General features: G+C 39.5%; 2 protein-coding genes across 2 annotated transcripts in view; both read left to right on the top strand.

Annotated features, from left to right (window-relative positions):
* LOC144888354 (uncharacterized) overlaps nt 1-17,911 on the top strand; it is a 304,399-nt gene that overhangs the window by 148,535 nt on the left and 137,953 nt on the right. The window lies entirely within an intron of this gene.
* The window catches only part of LOC144889911 (uncharacterized), a 115,813-nt gene that overhangs the window by 83,666 nt on the left and 14,236 nt on the right, over nt 1-17,911 (top strand). The window contains exons 2-3 of the mRNA XM_078771128.1: nt 1,600-1,706; nt 13,191-13,623. Coding sequence (XP_078627254.1) covers nt 1,600-1,706; nt 13,191-13,623 — 540 coding nt within the window. The remainder of the gene's footprint in view (nt 1-1,599; nt 1,707-13,190; nt 13,624-17,911) is intronic.

The raw sequence follows: 17,911 nt of genomic DNA, 5'->3' as shown, positions 1-17,911 counted from the left end.
CTCAAGATTACTCCCAATTTTTACTATCAATGAATTTACTATCAATGAATGGCTGCTCATAACTCAGCAAATCAAATCTTTATATTCCATCTCCCTTGACAAAAAGATAATGTTCATAATCAAATTATATTTCTATTTTATTTTACGAATTCTCTCGATATGCGATCCCATCCCCATGGAACTATCTATTTTCAGACAAGGCACACTGTCGGTGTCAACAAGCTTGTAAGATTGATACACAAAAACAAAAACACTAACATTGACACACAAAAATACCCACACACGCATGCATTATGCGTATTTGTTTGCGTTGGAACGTTTATTTACAGATCAGGATGGGTGTCAATTTTATTTCATTTTCATAAAATTTGTCCTTCAATTTTATAAATGCTAATACGCAAATGGACCAAAAAGTTTATTTTTAGAAAACCCCTATGATGTCACATTGAAATTACCCTTTCAGTTCCCACCATAATTTATCCAAATTTGACTATACACCCATTTGCATGTCAGTCGACCACTGACCTATCAATCATGCGGAACAATAGTCCGAAATTCCCACCTGATCATCATGTGACTCTTGTCACTTGGTTTGTCAAAAAATTGCAAAGCAATTGTTCCAAACTTTGTAAATTTAAAATTTTGTGCCCAACATAAAAGATCCAATTTCGGCATTTGATCAATTAATTATCAATTTGCTTACAAGCAAAAGAAAAAATGAATAATTCTTGCTCCGAAAAAACTTTTCAGACACAAGAATCATCGACAGTTATTCATGTTTGTCCAGTAATCTAATTTGTTGAGGCCAATCGTCATTTGGGATTTGCCGCAATGAAGGCCTAATCGTTGTCTGAGGTATCGGTAAGCACTGGTACCCTTGATCTTGGTTTACCCTATGAACTTGTTTTCCTGTTGGTTATACGGACATCTTCTTTTCCAATGTCCCATCTGTCCACACTTGAAACACCGGTTTCTGTCGTTGCCTGGTCTGTGCACCTGTGCACTTGTATTGCTGGGCTGCATCTCTACATCCCTGAGTTGCCACTGCAATCTCTCGTTATCTCCTGAAATATGAAAAAATTCTCTGTACCGTCCTTTTTGGGGAGACAAGTGGAAATCAGATGGGACAACTGTCACTTTCATTCCTAATTTCGAGGGCAGTTGTGCATTTGTCTCCTCCACTGTATCCTGTATCCTTTTTATTTTAAGTTCTAGATCCGTTATCCGTTCTTGCTGTTCCCATTGTCTGGATTCACCATCCAAAAGATGGAATGCAAGCCAGTCTACCATTAGATTCTGTCTCTTCCTGGCTTTCAATCTTTGTCCCAATCTTTCCAATCGACTTCGCTCAAATGTACCATCTCTTGGAAGCTCCTCAGCATGTCCCTTTGTCCACAAATACCAATTCTCGACCTGCCTTATAGCTTCGGCACCATAACGGTCATACATATGATATATACAAGTACCTTTTTGTGGAATCTCTGGTTGTCCTTGTGTATTCTTGCAGGCTCCATTTCCCATTCTGCCTTTTATCAAAGTAGCGTTGGATTAATGGATGTGTTGTAGCTTGTTCCTCTAAAGCTTCACTCGTACCTCCAGGAAGGATCTCTCCACCTGTTCAAACGGTGATTTCCAGAGAATCTCTCTCACCTGTGGCTCTTGCACAATCCAATCTCACAGATCAGTATTTGCAGATGAGCCAGAGGGTAAGTATGAAATGGGTGAATCCTCAGGTGTCCGCTCTGTTGTAGGGGAAATCACACAATGGTAACCGCACATATATATCTATATATAAACTCACCACCTTGCTCAATTTTCCAAGGTTGTCTTCACATTGATAATATCTCACAAAGATATCAAAGCTTCTTTCTTGAGACCGCATTTTCATCAATCAAACAATCAATATATTCAATTCAATTTATTCAATTCAATTTATTCAGTTAAATTTATTCAATTAAATTTATTCAATTAAATTTATTCAATTTAATCAATTCAATTATTCAATTTCAATTAATTTATCAATATTCATCAATAAATCAAATTAATCATTTTGGATGACTCTTTGCATAAGCCCTTTCCCCAATGATGTCAGGACAGGTCCATCTATTGACTGAGATCGAAGATCATCGGTCGTCACCTCTGGTTCATACCTCATGTCAATTGACGAATCACTGTTCTGTCCTAGGGTCATATCTGACATATTTTTTTCCCATTTTGCCTAGTCTCCACAAATTTTCTTTGCAACCACTAAAGGCAACTCATCCTTCATTTGTGAGACAGCCAAAATGGATGGCAGATATTAAAGTTCTTTGGGAAAAATATCTCATCATTTTTCTTTTAATAGTACCCAAAATCTCTTGGCAATATAAATTTCGTAAAACTCCTGAAATGGGAATGTCAAATTCCTTCAATCATGCTAAATTTTGAAACTCCATCGCTTGTAACACCCAATTTATCCCATAGGGCTTGAAAGTTCTTTTCCAAGTTCGTGCAATCATTCTGCATTGGAACCCGATGATATCATTCATAATAATCATCATGATTTTATAATCATGTTCATATCATAATCATCGATTTGAAAAACAAACAATTCCTTTATCACCACAGCTATGTGGTATAATCAACAATAAAATAAACTGTACATAGCAAAAGGCTACCTCCTGACCACTTAGTATACCTATTGACAATAAGTCATAACAATATCGAATAATCATTAAACAATTAAAAGAAAAATCGCTTCTACTTCTCCAGCCGCAGCATTCGTCATTTTGTCTGCTCATCCGCGTGACCAAAACGAAATAAAGGGAGCTCAACCATTACACCGCTTTTAATGGTGCATGCCATAGGAACTCAACGCAATTTCAACTAGGCCAGAAAAACGAGCAAATTTTGCAGGGTGTTAACTGGAATTAGTCGTGAAAATATATGCAAAATACACAAAAATATACATCCACAAAAATAAACAAACCCAAACAAACCCAAGGTCGACCATATTACACAATATTACACCATTTCAGGTGACATGAGAAAATCGTCATGATTGCTGAAATGTTCCAGGGTTTATGCACACCTTAAAAGAGGTATGCTTTGTGGTGTTGCCCTCTACCACGTTTCATTAAATTACACCATTTCAGCATCGTATTGATTGCTGAAATGTTCCAGGGTTTATACACACCTTAAAAGAGGTATGCTTTGTGGTGTTGCCCTCTACCACGTTTAATTAAATTACACCATTTCAGCATCGTATTGATTGCTGAAATGTTCCAGGGTTTATACACACCTTAAAAGAGGTATGCTTTGTGGTGTTGCCCTCTACCACGTTTAATTAAATTACACCATTTCAGCATCGTATTGATTGCTGAAATGTTCCAGGGTTTATACACACCTTAAAAGAGGTATGCTTTGTGGTGTTGCCCTCTACCACGTTTAATTAAATTACACCATTTCAGCATCGTATTGATTGCTGAAATGTTCCAGGGTTTATACACACCTTAAAAGAGGTATGCTTTGTGGTGTTGCCCTCTACCACGTTTAATTAACCATAAACATTTATTCCGTTCAACAGAACAAACATTTCCTATATCATGACATGCATGTCTTCAAAAAATTGTATGACCAAGAGAACAATGAACAGAAAGAGTGAAAGGTAAAAGTAAATCTAATTAAAACTGTGGGCAGTGATGATCCGGGGACCATACCGCTCCATCCTGATTGGACGGGTGCGTGCCAGAGTCGTTAACAACGACAGTCCAGATCCGATTGTTCAAAATTTCAACTCAATCGATCGAAAAATGAACGCAGGGATGCATTTTAAAGGTTTTCAAGAAATCCACCATGGCCGCCATGTCACGTGACTTATGATGTCATAATTAATATATGCATCCAATCAAGTGACTTACTATAATTGGTCAAGGTATCGAGCTCATCTGACCAACGGTTTGGCCTGCAGGTCGACACCAAGTTCATGGCATCACAATATTATTAAATACAAGAAATGCAGAGTCAGCACTTTTTTAATTGGTGCGTCGTAGACTAGTTAATCAGAAAATGAAACTTCAGAGAAAAGAGCGTTCTTCGCCTTGGGGTGTAGTATGTGTGCCAAGTTTCAGCTCAATAGGTCAGAAATGGAAAAATAATAATAATAAAAAAAAGAGATAGATTTTCTTCAAGATTTTCCACTAACTCCAATATGGCCGTCACAAAATATTTTTCCTTAATCAATTGGCTCATAGCATAGCCAATCTGCAAGTACTTCATCCAAAGATGTATCTCTTCGGAATTTTAATTAAATAAGTCATTTATAAAATCAACGAATTAATTTATTAAATGATTAATCAATAAATCAAAATTATCCTTGATAACCACATCACTTGGTCATTGTAATGTCCAATTATCAGCTTCCTAACTCACAAGGTGCCTGAGTTAATGGGCAGAAGAGAAAGAAATGTAATTAATTAAATAAGTACTTCATTATTCGCTAATAATTAAATAACTCATGAATTCTCATCCGATTCACTTAACATTTGAGTGTTCTCAAAACGTTGGAGCAAAACATTGCAACAACAAAAGTGAAACGTTGTAGCGACGTTGTGGAAACGTTAGCAAAACCCAACATTTGAATGTTCCCAAAACGTTGGAGCAAAACGTTGCAACAACGAAAGTCAAACGTTGTAGCGACGTTGTGGAAACGTTAGCAAAACCCAACATTTGAATGTTCCCAAAACGTTTTACAAAACGTTGCAACAACGAAAGTGAAACGTTGTAGCGACGTTGTGGAAACGTTAGCAAAACCCAACATTTGAATGTATTCAAAACGTTGGAGCAAAACGTTGCAACAACGAAAGTGAAACGTTGTAGTGATGTTGTGGAAACGTTAGCAAAACCCAACATTTGAATGTTCCCAAAACGTTGGAGCAAAACGTTGCAACAACGAAAGTGAAACGTTGTAGCGACGTTGTGGAAACGTCAGCAAAACCCAACATTTGAATGTTCCCAAAACATTTTACAACAACATTATTTCAATGTTGCAGGAATGTAATGTGAAAAAACGTTGAAACAACGTTGTGAAACCGTCAGCAAAACCCAACAAACAAGAACAGTACACATTTCCTGTAATTATCTCTCATAATCACCAAACAAGAACAGTACACATTTCCTGTAATTATCTCTCATACTCACCAAACAAGAACAGTACACATTTCCTGTAATTATCTCTCATACTCAACAAACAAGAACAGTACACATTTCCTGTAATTATCTCTCATACTCAACAAACAAGAACAGTACACATTTCCTGTAATTATCTCTCATAATCACCAAACAAGAACAGTACACATTTCCTGTAATTATCTCTCATACTCACCAAACAAGAACAGTACACATTTCCTGTAATTATCTCTCATACTCAACAAACAAGAACAGTACACATTTCCTGTAATTATCTCTCATACTCAACAAACAAGAACAGTACACATTTCCTGTAATTATCTCTCATAATCACCAAACAAGAACAGTACACATTTCCTGTAATTATCTCTCATACTCACCAAACAAGAACAGTACACATTTCCTGTAATTATCTCTCATACTCAACAAACAAGAACAGTACACATTTCCTGTAATTATCTCTCATACTCACCAAACAAGAACAGTACACATTTCCTGTAATTATCTCTCATACTCAACAAACAAGAACGGTACACATTTCCTGTAATTATCTCTCATAATCACCAAACAAGAACAGTACACATTTCCTGTAATTATCTCTCATAATCAACCAACAAGAACAGTACACATTTCCTGTAATTATCTCTCATACTCAACAAACAAAAACAGTACATTTCCATAACCCTGGTGTTGGGCTAGCGGCTAGGGTGCCGGCTTAGGATCCTAGGATCCTGGGTTCGAATCCCGGTCGATCGCTGAATTAACGCCAGGGGGGTTGACTCAGCCTGTCATCCTTCCGAGGTCGGCTAATTGAGGACCAGTTCACTGGTAATTCCCTGTTTGTCGTTAAAGGCGGCAAAAAGGGTTGGCGCCAGGAAGGGCATCCGGCCGTAAAACATTGCTTCAAAAAGGGGACCGAAAAACAACAACAACCACGGTTCCCGAAAAAGGCCAACCCCCGCTTGCGGGGAAAAATGGCCTCTAAAGGTGTTTTTTTTTATTATTTAAATCAACCAACAAGAACAGTACACATTTCCTGTAATTAGCTCTCATACTCACCAAACAAGAACAGTACACATTTCCTGTAATTATCTCTCATACTCAACAAACAAGAACAGTACACATTTCCTGTAATTATCTCTCATAATCACCAAACAAGAACAGTACACATTTCCTGTAATTATCTCTCATACTCAACAAACAAGAACAGTACACATTTCCTGTAATTATCTCTCATTCTCACCAAACAAGAACAGTACACATTTCCTGTAATTATCTCTCATACTCACCAAACAAGAACAGTACACATTTCCTGTAATTATCTCTCATACTCAACAAACAAGAACAGTACACATTTCCTGTAATTATCTCTCATACTCAACAAACAAGAACAGTACACATTTCCTGTAATTATCTCTCATAATCACCAAACAAGAACAGTACACATTTCCTGTAATTATCTCTCATACTCACCAAACAAGAACAGTACACATTTCCTGTAATTATCTCTCACTAGGGCATGCCCGTACTATATATATATCTAAAATTATATCCCCCCCCTCTATTTACATGAAATGGTTTGGTCCAAAGCGAACGGCTTGCGAGTACGGTGACAATCCCCCCCCCCTCTATTTACATGAAATGGTTTGGTCCAAAGCGAACGGCTTGCGGAGTTTGGTAAAGAAAATAAATCGCCATAGCGTGCACAAACGCGCAGGAAAGCGAAAGAATCGCAAATTAGTTTTAATTAGTTTTAAAACATAGTTTAACGCCAACATAGCGGCAACATAGTTTGCCAACGTGAAATAAATGAATACGCTCTCAAATGTGCCGTCCGAGGCAGAGTCTGTTCGCCACGTTCGGCACACGTGATAACTCGCTGCTCTCTGATTGGTTGAATCGTTTTTTGGACATAGCTCGGTAACGACTTGTCCGATTAATATGAAACCTTGAAAAGGCACATCCTCGGGTCCCCAGCAATATACCTGGCAAGTTTCAAGTATATCGGACCGGTAGTTGTCGAGAAACAGCGGTCGCATACACACACACAGACAGAGATTACTGGAATTATAGATAGATAATCACCAAACAAGAACAGTACACATTTCCTGTAATTATCTCTCATACTCAACAAACAAGAACAGTACACATTTCCTGTAATTATCTCTCATACTCACAAAGTCAACAACAATTTCAAAAAATCCTTAATTTTCATTCGATCGCCATCTTTCATAATAATTCTGGACCGGCATGAGATGGCGTTGTCTGTCATTAATTTATATGTTGATCGAACGATTTTTTTTTTTTGGTGTTATAAAAATGGCGGGAAAAATTGTACCCACGGCTTTGGTCCTACACAATTTCGTTTACTTTATCTAAATCCCACTAGCCGTTCCAAAGATATGAGCACATTGGAATGGGGGAAAATATAAAAGTGCAATTTTCATCCAATTTGAATGAGAGAAAAAATATCTGTATATAATAATTTCTTTGCCCGCCGCCTTAATCGCACACCCTGAGCGGGTAGCTCAGGGGTACATTTTCAAGTGCTAAACAAATGTACCGGCCTTACACGACTTGGAAGCAAATGGTCGCATGGTGCACTCATGCTCCGTTTGCCCCCAGTTCACAGTAAGGCCCTTAATGACCAGCGTCGAACTGGCGCATTTTATTTAGACAGCGCAAAAATATGTTACACTCCTCGGATGATCGTTACGTTACCTATAGCGCGGTATTGGTGCGTAGAGAAACCCAACACCACCTCCTCCACCATGTATATACAAGAACTAAACACAGGTTCGTAGATCATATTTTTGGACAAGGATAACAAGGAATAACTCTTACCTTTTCAGATGCTGTGTCCAATTTGATCCCTATCTGGCTCGCCAAATTGTCGAGGAAGTGTGTTTGGGACTCGAGACTCCAATGACCGGAAACAGGTTTTACAAAAGGTCAAGACTTTATTAACTAGTTGTTCACTTGTTTCAAATACTAATAACTACCGTTAACTCAATGGACCAGATAACTCTATCCGCATAGTCCCTCTTTCTCGGCCGATGTTTCTCCGCAGCGCCATACTCGTTCGTTCCGTCAGGCAGAGCTTCTGATAACAAGTCTTCCAACTCAAAGTTTGTCCTCGTTTATATCGGCACTCTCGAATTAATCCTCTGTGCGCTAACTGTTAATCCTCCATGCGCTGAAGCTCCTTGGTCATCCATAATCGCCCTACTGGCACCAACTCGCTCCCCTCCTGCTGTGAGTTCCATTTACCTCACAATAGGAGGGTGCTCTAGCCCGGGGCTGTAATAGCGGTGGACAACGGACTCCCAGCTTTGACAGAGCGAGATACATTCCTGACATTCTTACGACCACCTGCTCATGCCTGCTTCGTTACCAGTTCCAACGATCAATGAGTTACATTTCCACAACTGTTTGGGGGATGGTACAGAACACATATGAACAAAAGGTGGGAGCGGAGAGGAAGCCATAGCCAGAGGTACTCCTGGGGGTGAGGAGGAGAGAGGGCAGTGCAAGGAGAGTGAGGAAGAGAGTTTTTGATAAAGATAGCCACCCCACCACCAGGCCGAGGCTCAGGTCTATCATACCGGAGGAGGGAGTAACCAGGAAGAGATATTAAGGAATCAGAGACATCTTGAAGGAGGAAAGTCTCTGTTAAGCAGATCAAGTCTGGATTGTCAGAAGCAACCTGTATGGAGAGATCAGTCAGGTTTGAGCGAAGGCCCCGGATGTTTGAGGTCCATACCATTAATGAAGAGAGAGGGGGAGCATCGGGTACAGGACAGGGGAGGGGAGGAGTAGGGTAAGATGAAGGATAAGAGGGGGAGGTAGGGAGAGCAGTTGATAGTGTGTCAGAGATTGCAGAAGAGTTCCAAGAAAGGGAAGGATGAGGAGGATGAAAGGTTTGATGGTGAAGGGATGAGGCACAGTGAGGGGTTGTTTGAGGGGGGGCAGAGGAAAGTAGAGGTTGGGGGGGTGGAGGTATGAGATAGAAGGGAGACGAAGTGGGGAGGGGGCAGCTTTGAGGAGGAGGGGGGAGCAGGGGGAATTGGAGAGGAATGGTATGGGGGGAGATTTGAATGGGAGGGTTGGGGGGGAGTTTTGAAGGGGAGGAGTGAGGGGGGAGATTAGGAGGGGAGGGGCAAGGGGGGGAGTTTAGGAGGGAAGGGGCAAGGGGGAAGTTTAGAAGTGGAGGGGCATGGGGGGAGTTTAGGAGTGTAGGGGTGAGGGGGGGATTTGGAGGGGAGGGGCAAGGGGGGAGTTTAGGAGGGGAAGGGCAAGGGGGGAGTTCAGGAGTGGAGGGGCAAGGGGGGAGTTTAAGAGTGGAGGGGCAAGGGGGGAGTTTAGGAGTGTAGGTGCAAGGGGGGGGATTTGGATGGGAGGGGCAAGAGGGGAGTTTAGAAAGTGGATGATTAATGAAAGACGAACATTGAAAACAAATTGGGTTTGTTGTGATTTTCAAGTTAGCAATCCGATTCAGAATGATGGAGGAGGGATGGAATGAATGTGAATTTAGACCATGTAGTGAGGGAGACGTATAAGATATTGAATTTCTTTTTTTTGAAGTGGAATGAGTTGGAGAGGAAATTGAGAAAAGCCTTTTAAATAGGAAGAAAAACAGTGTGTTGTAAAATACCACTGAGTAAAACACTGAAGGGGAAAGGTTAAACATATTTAAATAATATTTAAACAGAACCGTGAACAATCTTATATGCACAAAATACCAATGGGGGGAGAGCCGAGAGGGACCACCACGAGTCACGTGAACAGGGCAAACGGTGGATGGCAAGGAGATAATGGGGGCGGGGCGAACAGCACACCTGGACAGAAAATACAGGATGAGACAACAGTACACGTGGAGAAAGGAAAAGAAATGTTTTTGGTTTTTTGGGGGGTGTTTTTTGGGGGAAAGGGGTTGGGGCGTGGGGATTTAGAACGTTAGACAGAGTATTATGTTCGGGGTAGAAGGGAAAAAACTAAGAGCCAAGCAAAACACGCTTGAGTTAACAAACACCAACGGGGGTACAACTACAAGGCCGCACACGAGGAGCAGAACACGATTAATTAATTACGAGTTACATGAAATTCAAACCAAAACTAACTATAATCAAACAATAACGCATGGACGATAAAATAACGAGTTGAAATTTGACAATCTATCTGGGGAAATGGGGGAGAAACACGTGGTCGAAGAACGAACGAACGAATAAGAATGAATAAACGAATGAGAACAGAGAAGGAAATGTTTTTTTTTTGTTTTTTTTAGTTGAGATTTACATAAGGAAGTAGGCTATGGGGTGAAAAGACTGGGAAAACAGAGAACGAAAGTTATTGGATCACAAACGACGGACCGCTGAGAGAAAAACAAAGCCTCAAGGTTGTACAGTGTGCACTGTACAAGGCCTCAAGACACGACACGAATTAACACGATTTTCAATACAGGTATGAAAGATTTGCACCGAAAATCTTCGTCGGGAGACAATATATACACCATAAAATAAACACAGTTATAACGAAAATACAAATGGGAACAATTACTTAACTTCGATTTTGATGAGAAGCGTGGAGAGCTGAGAATAAACGAACCCTCGCCAGCAAGACCGGAAACGGAAGTCAATCTCTTGACTTCCGCAAACTCTTGCTCTTGCAAACGTCTTGCAAACTCTTGCTCTGTCATCTGACTAAAATCTTTTATCATTGAAGTTTTTTGGGAGTATATTCTATCGTAGGATGTTGAAATGAAACCACCTTTTGTTCGGTAGATTTTAAAAGAGGTTTAAAAAACGTCTCTTGTATTCTTTCAAATACGTTTTCACCTAATAGCTTTTGTCTCCATTTCTTCTTTATCCCCTCCTGTTGTTTAACAACTTTTGAAAGTAATTGTTGATGTTCCTTAAATTTTCTTGCTCGTTCTTCAGCATTCATTTTATTTATGTAAATAAATTATTAGTTTTTATATCATCTTCTTTAACAACGATATATTTGTATTTTTCAGTTGTAATGTTTCATATGACCATCAAATTCCTTTTCACTACATAATGTAGAACAATTACCCCTCCAAAAATGAGTTATATCTAATGCATTTAGTTTGAATAAAATAAAAGTATTAGCATTATTTCTTATTGAGCGACGAGGGAGTTGAAAGTATGATTGACTAAGATAAATACAATTACAAGAAGAATGTCTCCCCTTGTATAGTAGCTGTCCATAACCGGTTGATTTTTCTCATTAACACAATTGTCAAAGATAATGCGGTTCTTTTTTGTTTCATCTAAATCTTGGGGTGAAGGTATATCATCCATATTATCAGTGAGAGTACAAGTTATGGTTGTAGGTGATGTGGGTTTTGATTTCTTTTTCCATTTTTGTGGAGTATCACAAAATAGTTGCATTACATCTTCAATGGCCAGCTCATTTAGTTTGTGTTGAAGCTTAAATAACATGATTATATCTTCTTTTTGAAGACCCGCATTAAAACCTTGTGATAGTAGTTGGTACTCTGGTTGAAAACTTGACTTTGTGAAAATTATTGAATTTTCATAATCTAAAAATTTTGGAGTAAGGAGCATCTTTGAAAGTAAACAGGTTTTTCCACACCCACTTGAAACAACTATTAGGTATCTTAATAAATTTGGGAGGTTTTTATGATTATTACATTTTATCTTACTTTCCCACATGGGTAAAAAATCATCCATTTTATATAGGGTTAAAAATATATAGCGGGTAATCATTCATCCTGCGTGTTGTTATCCCTATTTGTATTATAATTATGTATACATATTAGAAGCGATTCAACCAACCATCTAATTGTGTTAAATGTATCTTGAAATATTTTGAAAATGTGCTCGTCCATTTTATATACCTGACCAAAAAATTTGGGGGAATCGTGAAAATCGGGAAAAATCGTGAAAATGTGGAAAAATGTCAAATCGGAAATTTTTTGAAAATCAATTTTTTTTATTTTTGAAAATCGTCAAATCTGAAAATTATAATAATTAATTGGCCACTTCCGGTTTGTGGTGAGTCACTTCCTGTTTTGGGTTCAGGCAGTTTCAGTTTGGGGGCAAGGGGGATGTGGGGAATGTGGGAAATGTGGGAAATGTGGCCTGGCCCAGAACCAACATTATACCACTACAAATGGGTAACATGTTGGAAAAAATTGGCGCTTTTGTCTGGAACGTCCATATCCATCTCAAATACGGTCCGAAGCTGCCTGATGATAAGGATCTTTCACTCAGAGAGTCGTTAATGCATGGTATGCTGGTATGGTCTCCTAGAAAGGCAGTGACAACAGAACCAATAGATAAGTTTAAATTAGGATCAGATAGGTACCTGGAAGCTTTTGAGAAAGAAGAGTATCGGTATATTGGCAAAACATTTGTGACTTGAGTATGGATTGGGTGATTGTTGCATCTGAGTGAAGTGGAGTGGAGTGGAGTGTCGTGTCTGTGGGGGGTCATGTCAAGGGGTGGTGTGTGGTTGATGCTGTGTGTTTGTCATCCAATAACCGCCATCGCCCAAACGTATCCCCCGGGTCTGAAAATTAACACAAAAGATTGCTTTTTCTCTTTTTTTATTTGAACAATAAAAATAATTGTATTTCCCCATTTGTATTTGACACGCTTAAGATATCCCTGGTCATGCCACATCATCTCAGACACATTTCTCTCCTCATTTCCCAAATGAAATTGCATCATTTTGGCGGATGAACTTGGTCTGGTGTGATGTGGTGCAGTATAATGAGCCGAATGGTCTCCTCTAGTTTGTTTACTCTGGGTTTATTTTTGTATTTGTATATAAAAACTCACATTCATTAGATCATGATTGAGAAGAAAACTTACAAAATGGGACACAGCGGTGAACAAACTGGATATAAAAGCCCACATTTATTGGATAAAAATTGATTGGATTGACAACGGAAATAACTCACAAAAATTCCAAACATAGTAAGGAAAATAACATGCATAACTTTTCTGTGATTAACATAAGCATTGTATCCCTGGCAGGTCATCGGTGAAATGGAGAGCTTCTTGGAATGGCTGAAATCCCGAGGCCTGAGAGCAGAAACAGCCCAAGCAGTGATCGACAAGCTCGGAATTGAGAATCTGAAGGTTCTTCGAGCTTGCACTGAGTCGGATCCATTGCGGACTGAGCTCCTCAATCTCGCCAAAGAGAAATTTAAATTTGCAATGTATGCTGATTTCTGTAAATTTATAAATTCTTTTTCAAAGCAGCAAGATGTTCAGATTGCAGGTTCTTCTCTTTTGGGAAGTATTTTCGTCAACTTGGAGAATGTTATTCGGGAACTTTCCAGTTTCTGTGAAAAGATTTTTGGATCCCAAAATGTGCAGCTGGAAAATATTTCTAGTTTCTCTGGAATCAGGTTCAGTGATGTCTGCAGCCTCCGCTCTCAGGATGATGAGTCAAGAGCCATGTCTGGTATGTGACTTTTTTAAAGACAACATTGCATTTCAACAAATATCTAGATCCTCCACCATTGTTTTTTTTTGGTATTCTTTTAACTTCGGTAATCTCTTTTGGTGCAGTTTTGTATTGTCTAATATGAATGGGTTTTTTATGTGGGGTGCAAGGTAAATCTTTGCTCACCTGGAACATATTTCGGGGGAGCTTATGGGATGGCGCGTCGTCAGTCCTTCCTTACACTTGCAACTTCTTCTCTGAAACTGCTGATGCGATTGTGACTAAACTTGGCACAAATGATATTTGTTATGTTGTGACTAAAGTTTGTTCACGGCATTAAAAAAAGTCGGTGTCTACTGGGGGTCAAAGTGGATCCATGTTTGACCCACAAAATAGCAATTAGATTTTTCCTCTGAAACTACACACACTATTTCGATAAAACTTGACCACAACCTCCATCACCTGTGAAATGCCAATGTCAGTTCATGGCACTATGAAAATCGAAATCTAAGGGGCTCAACGGAGGGGGTCAAAGTGGGTCCAGGTTTGACCCACCCCAGCCTCCCAAATTAGAACTACACAAACTATTTCGAAGAAACTTGACCACAACCTTCATTACCTGTGATGTACCAAAGTTTGTTCATGGCATTTGAAAAATCGGGGGTCCATTGCCACTATTTCTTTTCTTTTTTGGAAATTGCAATACATTTATAGGTGTTCTGTGTTAATCGGAGCATTTAAGTTATCTGCTTGCAGGAAGTAGTTTTGTTACCTCTCTTTACCCATGGACAGGCTTAACATTATTATTGATCTTGTTGTATCGCCCTGAATAGTTATCTTGAACAAGCCCGCTGCATGGAGACAGGCGATCAATCTCCCAGGAGTGACCCACAGATCCCCCACATCCAATATGATGTACCCCCACCTTCTCCTATCCTTGTTCAAACAGTGATTTCATATTGAACAGTAATTAAGCATCGTATAATTATTTGTCTTGGAAATATTTGGTTGAACAATGTGAACGTTAAAAAAATAAAAATACTTTCCTTTGAAAACAAACTCCAACCCACTGGTCGATAAAACAAACAAAATGTGGAAATTGCTTTTTTCCAACAAAAATTTGGTCTTTATTCTGAAGAAAAGAATGATTTAATTCTGAATTGTTTATTTGAACCTAAATCAAGGTTTGAGTTGCAATTAACTAAATTTCACTAACTGCAGTTTGGACATCGACCATCTATGTGCAGTATTGGGTAAAAACTCTTATTTTCTCTTATCCACCATCTCTTATCTTCGCTCATCCACCATCTGTTATCTTCTCTGATCTACCATCTCTCATCTTCGCTCATCCACCATTTCTTATCTTTTCTTATCCACCATCTCTTATCTTCTCTTATCCACCATCTCTTATCTTCTCATATGCACCTCTTATCTTCCCTTGTCCACTGTCTCTTATGCACCATCGCTTATCTTCGCTTATCTACCATCTCTTATCTTCGCTTATCGACCATCTCTTATCTTCTTTTATCCACCATCTCTTATATTTGCTTATCTACCATCTCTTATCTTCTCTTATTCGCCCTCTCTTATCTTCACTTATCCACCATCTCTTATCTTCTCTTAGGCACCCTCTCTTATCGCACCCTCTCTTATCTTCTCTTATCCACCATCTCTTATCTTTGCTTATCTACCATCTCTTATCTTCTCTTATCCACCATCTCTTATCTTCTTTTATCCACCATCTCTTATCTTGTGTTATCCAAAACCATGATATTTTATAACCCTGTTAATATAACCCAAATCCAAATATTTCTGATTCCATTTTTCTTTCCTGAAAGTCTGAGTAGTGTCCATTTGTTTTTTATACCATTTCCCACCCCTCCTCCTTCCACAGATCTCCCACTGTCCCTGTTATTTACTGTTGTTGTGTTCCCTCTATCTCCCCCTCTTGTCTCCCACTCCCTTTATTATATGTTTTATGTGTTTTCTGTTTCTGTCTTGATGTTTTATGTGTTGCTCTTACATGAGCCTCAATTTTGTATACAAACAAGACCGGAATCTAACAGCGGCGCAGCCGGGCTTGTAAAATATTATAAACCACAAACACATATTATTACCTTTTGTAACAGTCACTAATGCTGTCCATAACATTAAACAAAGAGATTTGAATGAATCCCGACATCCGTGAGGTACGTTTTACGAACAGAACTGAGCGAAGATCTACTGTACTCTATATACCCCACAAGGGTTGGGTAAATAATATGACCCTTCCTGACGGGCCGATAAGTACTGTGTTATTGGAAGATCCATAACGTCTATGCTTTCGATATTTGAAAATCATTTTAGCAATCGGTTTGTTTGCGTTTCACAGTGAATGAAAAACGTAAAGGTAGAGCATGGTGATTGTGATATATGACAGGTTCGACGATATGTTCGGCTTTAACGGCATATAAATCAAAATGGCGGTGTGTGGAGAGTCAGCCGCCAAACCGCCATAATGACATCACCCTGTCATGTGACCAGATCCTCAGCTCTGATTGGTATATGTTTGAGGGGACATACAGTCACGTGAAAAAGTAAGTACACCCCATGTAAAGTTTTGACTTTTTCAACATACAGCTTTTTGATATTCATTTCAACAATATTGATAGATAAAGGTGATATAATATAACAAATATCATGAAACATTTACATTTTGTAGTCCATTGTATAATTTAAATAAACATAAATGCAAATTTCGCATGTGGTAAAAGAAAGTACACCCTTGGCTCTAATAGGTGATATTGCCCCATTTGGCAGAAACAACCTCAAGTAGGCGTTTCTTATAACTGTCTCCCATTCTCTGACATCGACTGGGAGAAATTTTTGCCCACTCCTCCATGCAAAATTATTTTAGATGTGCGATGTTTGAGGGGTTTCTTGCATGCACAGCTCGTTTCAAATCCCCCCACATCTTGATGGGATTTAGATCCGGGCTTTGACTTGGCCATTCCAGAACCCTCCATTTCTTTCTTTTCAGCCATTTCCTGGTGGATTTACTGGTATGTTTAGGGTCATTGTCATGTTGCAAGGTCCACGTTCGGTTGAGCTTCAACTTTTCGACAGATGGCCTCACATTATCCTCAAGCACCCTCTGGTACAATGAAGAATTCATAGTGGATTATATGATGGTGTGCTGCCCAGGCCCTGATGCAGCAAAGCTGCCCCGAACCATAACATTTTCACCACCATGCTTTATAGTTGGTATCAGGTTCTTGTGGTCAAATGCTGTCTTTGGTTTTCGCCAAACATGTCTTCTGGTACTGTGGCTAAATAGCTCTACCTTTGACTCATCTGTCCAGAGCACATTGTTCGAGAAGTGCTGGTCTTTGCCTAGGTGTTCATTGCCAAACTTTAGTCTTGCCCTGATGTTCTTTCTGGATAGCAAAGGTTTCCTCCTGGCACACCTCCCATGTAGATTAAATTTGTGCAGCCTCTTTCTAATGGTCGACTCGTGCACTTTGACATCAACAGTGGCAAGAGCTACCTGTAGGTCCTGTGATGACATTCTGGGGTTCTTCGAGACTTCTTTCAGCATCTTGCGGTCTGCTCTCGGGCTGAACTTGCTGGGGTGGCCTGGCCTGAACAAGTTGGCAGTTGTTTGGAATCTTCTCCACTTGTAGATGATCTTCCGGACAATCGAATGATTGATTTCAAATTGTTTGGAGATCTTTTAAAATCCCTTCCCAGACTCGGAGGCATCTATAACCTTCTTTCTGAAGGCTTCAGAGAGCTCTTTTGATCTATGCATGGTGATGCCGCACACTTCAACAACAAATAGCAAACCAAACGAAATGTCTGAGGTTTAAATAAGGCAGGTTCCTCCAATAACTTTTCCAACGATGTTCTAATCATTTGCACCTGAGCTGGTGCACCTGATTCTAATTTTAGGTATTTGAAGTAGTGATAAATGTAGGGGTGTACTTACTTTTTCCACATGCGAAATTTGCATTTATGTTTATTTAAATTATACAATAGACTACAAAATGTAAATATTTCATGATATTTGTTATATTATATCATTATATTAACCCTGGCTAGGTTATTATTAACCCTGGTGTTGGGCTAGCGGCTAGGGTGCCAGCTTAGGATCCAAGGATCCTGGGTTCGAATCCCGGTCGATCGCTGAATTAACGCCAGGGGGGTTGACTCAGCCTGTCATCCTTCCGAGGTCGGCTAATTTGAGTACCAGTTCACTGGTAATTCCCTGTGTGTCGTAAAAAGGCGACAAACAGGGTTGGCGGCAGGAAGGGCATCCGGCCGTAAA

This window comes from Myxine glutinosa, chromosome 1 (assembly GCF_964187855.1).
Source record: "Myxine glutinosa chromosome 1, kmMyxGlut1.1, whole genome shotgun sequence".
Classification (NCBI taxonomy): domain Eukaryota; kingdom Metazoa; phylum Chordata; class Myxini; order Myxiniformes; family Myxinidae; genus Myxine; species Myxine glutinosa.
Note: the sequence above shows the minus strand (reverse complement) of the source record. Positions and strands in the feature narration are given on the sequence as shown.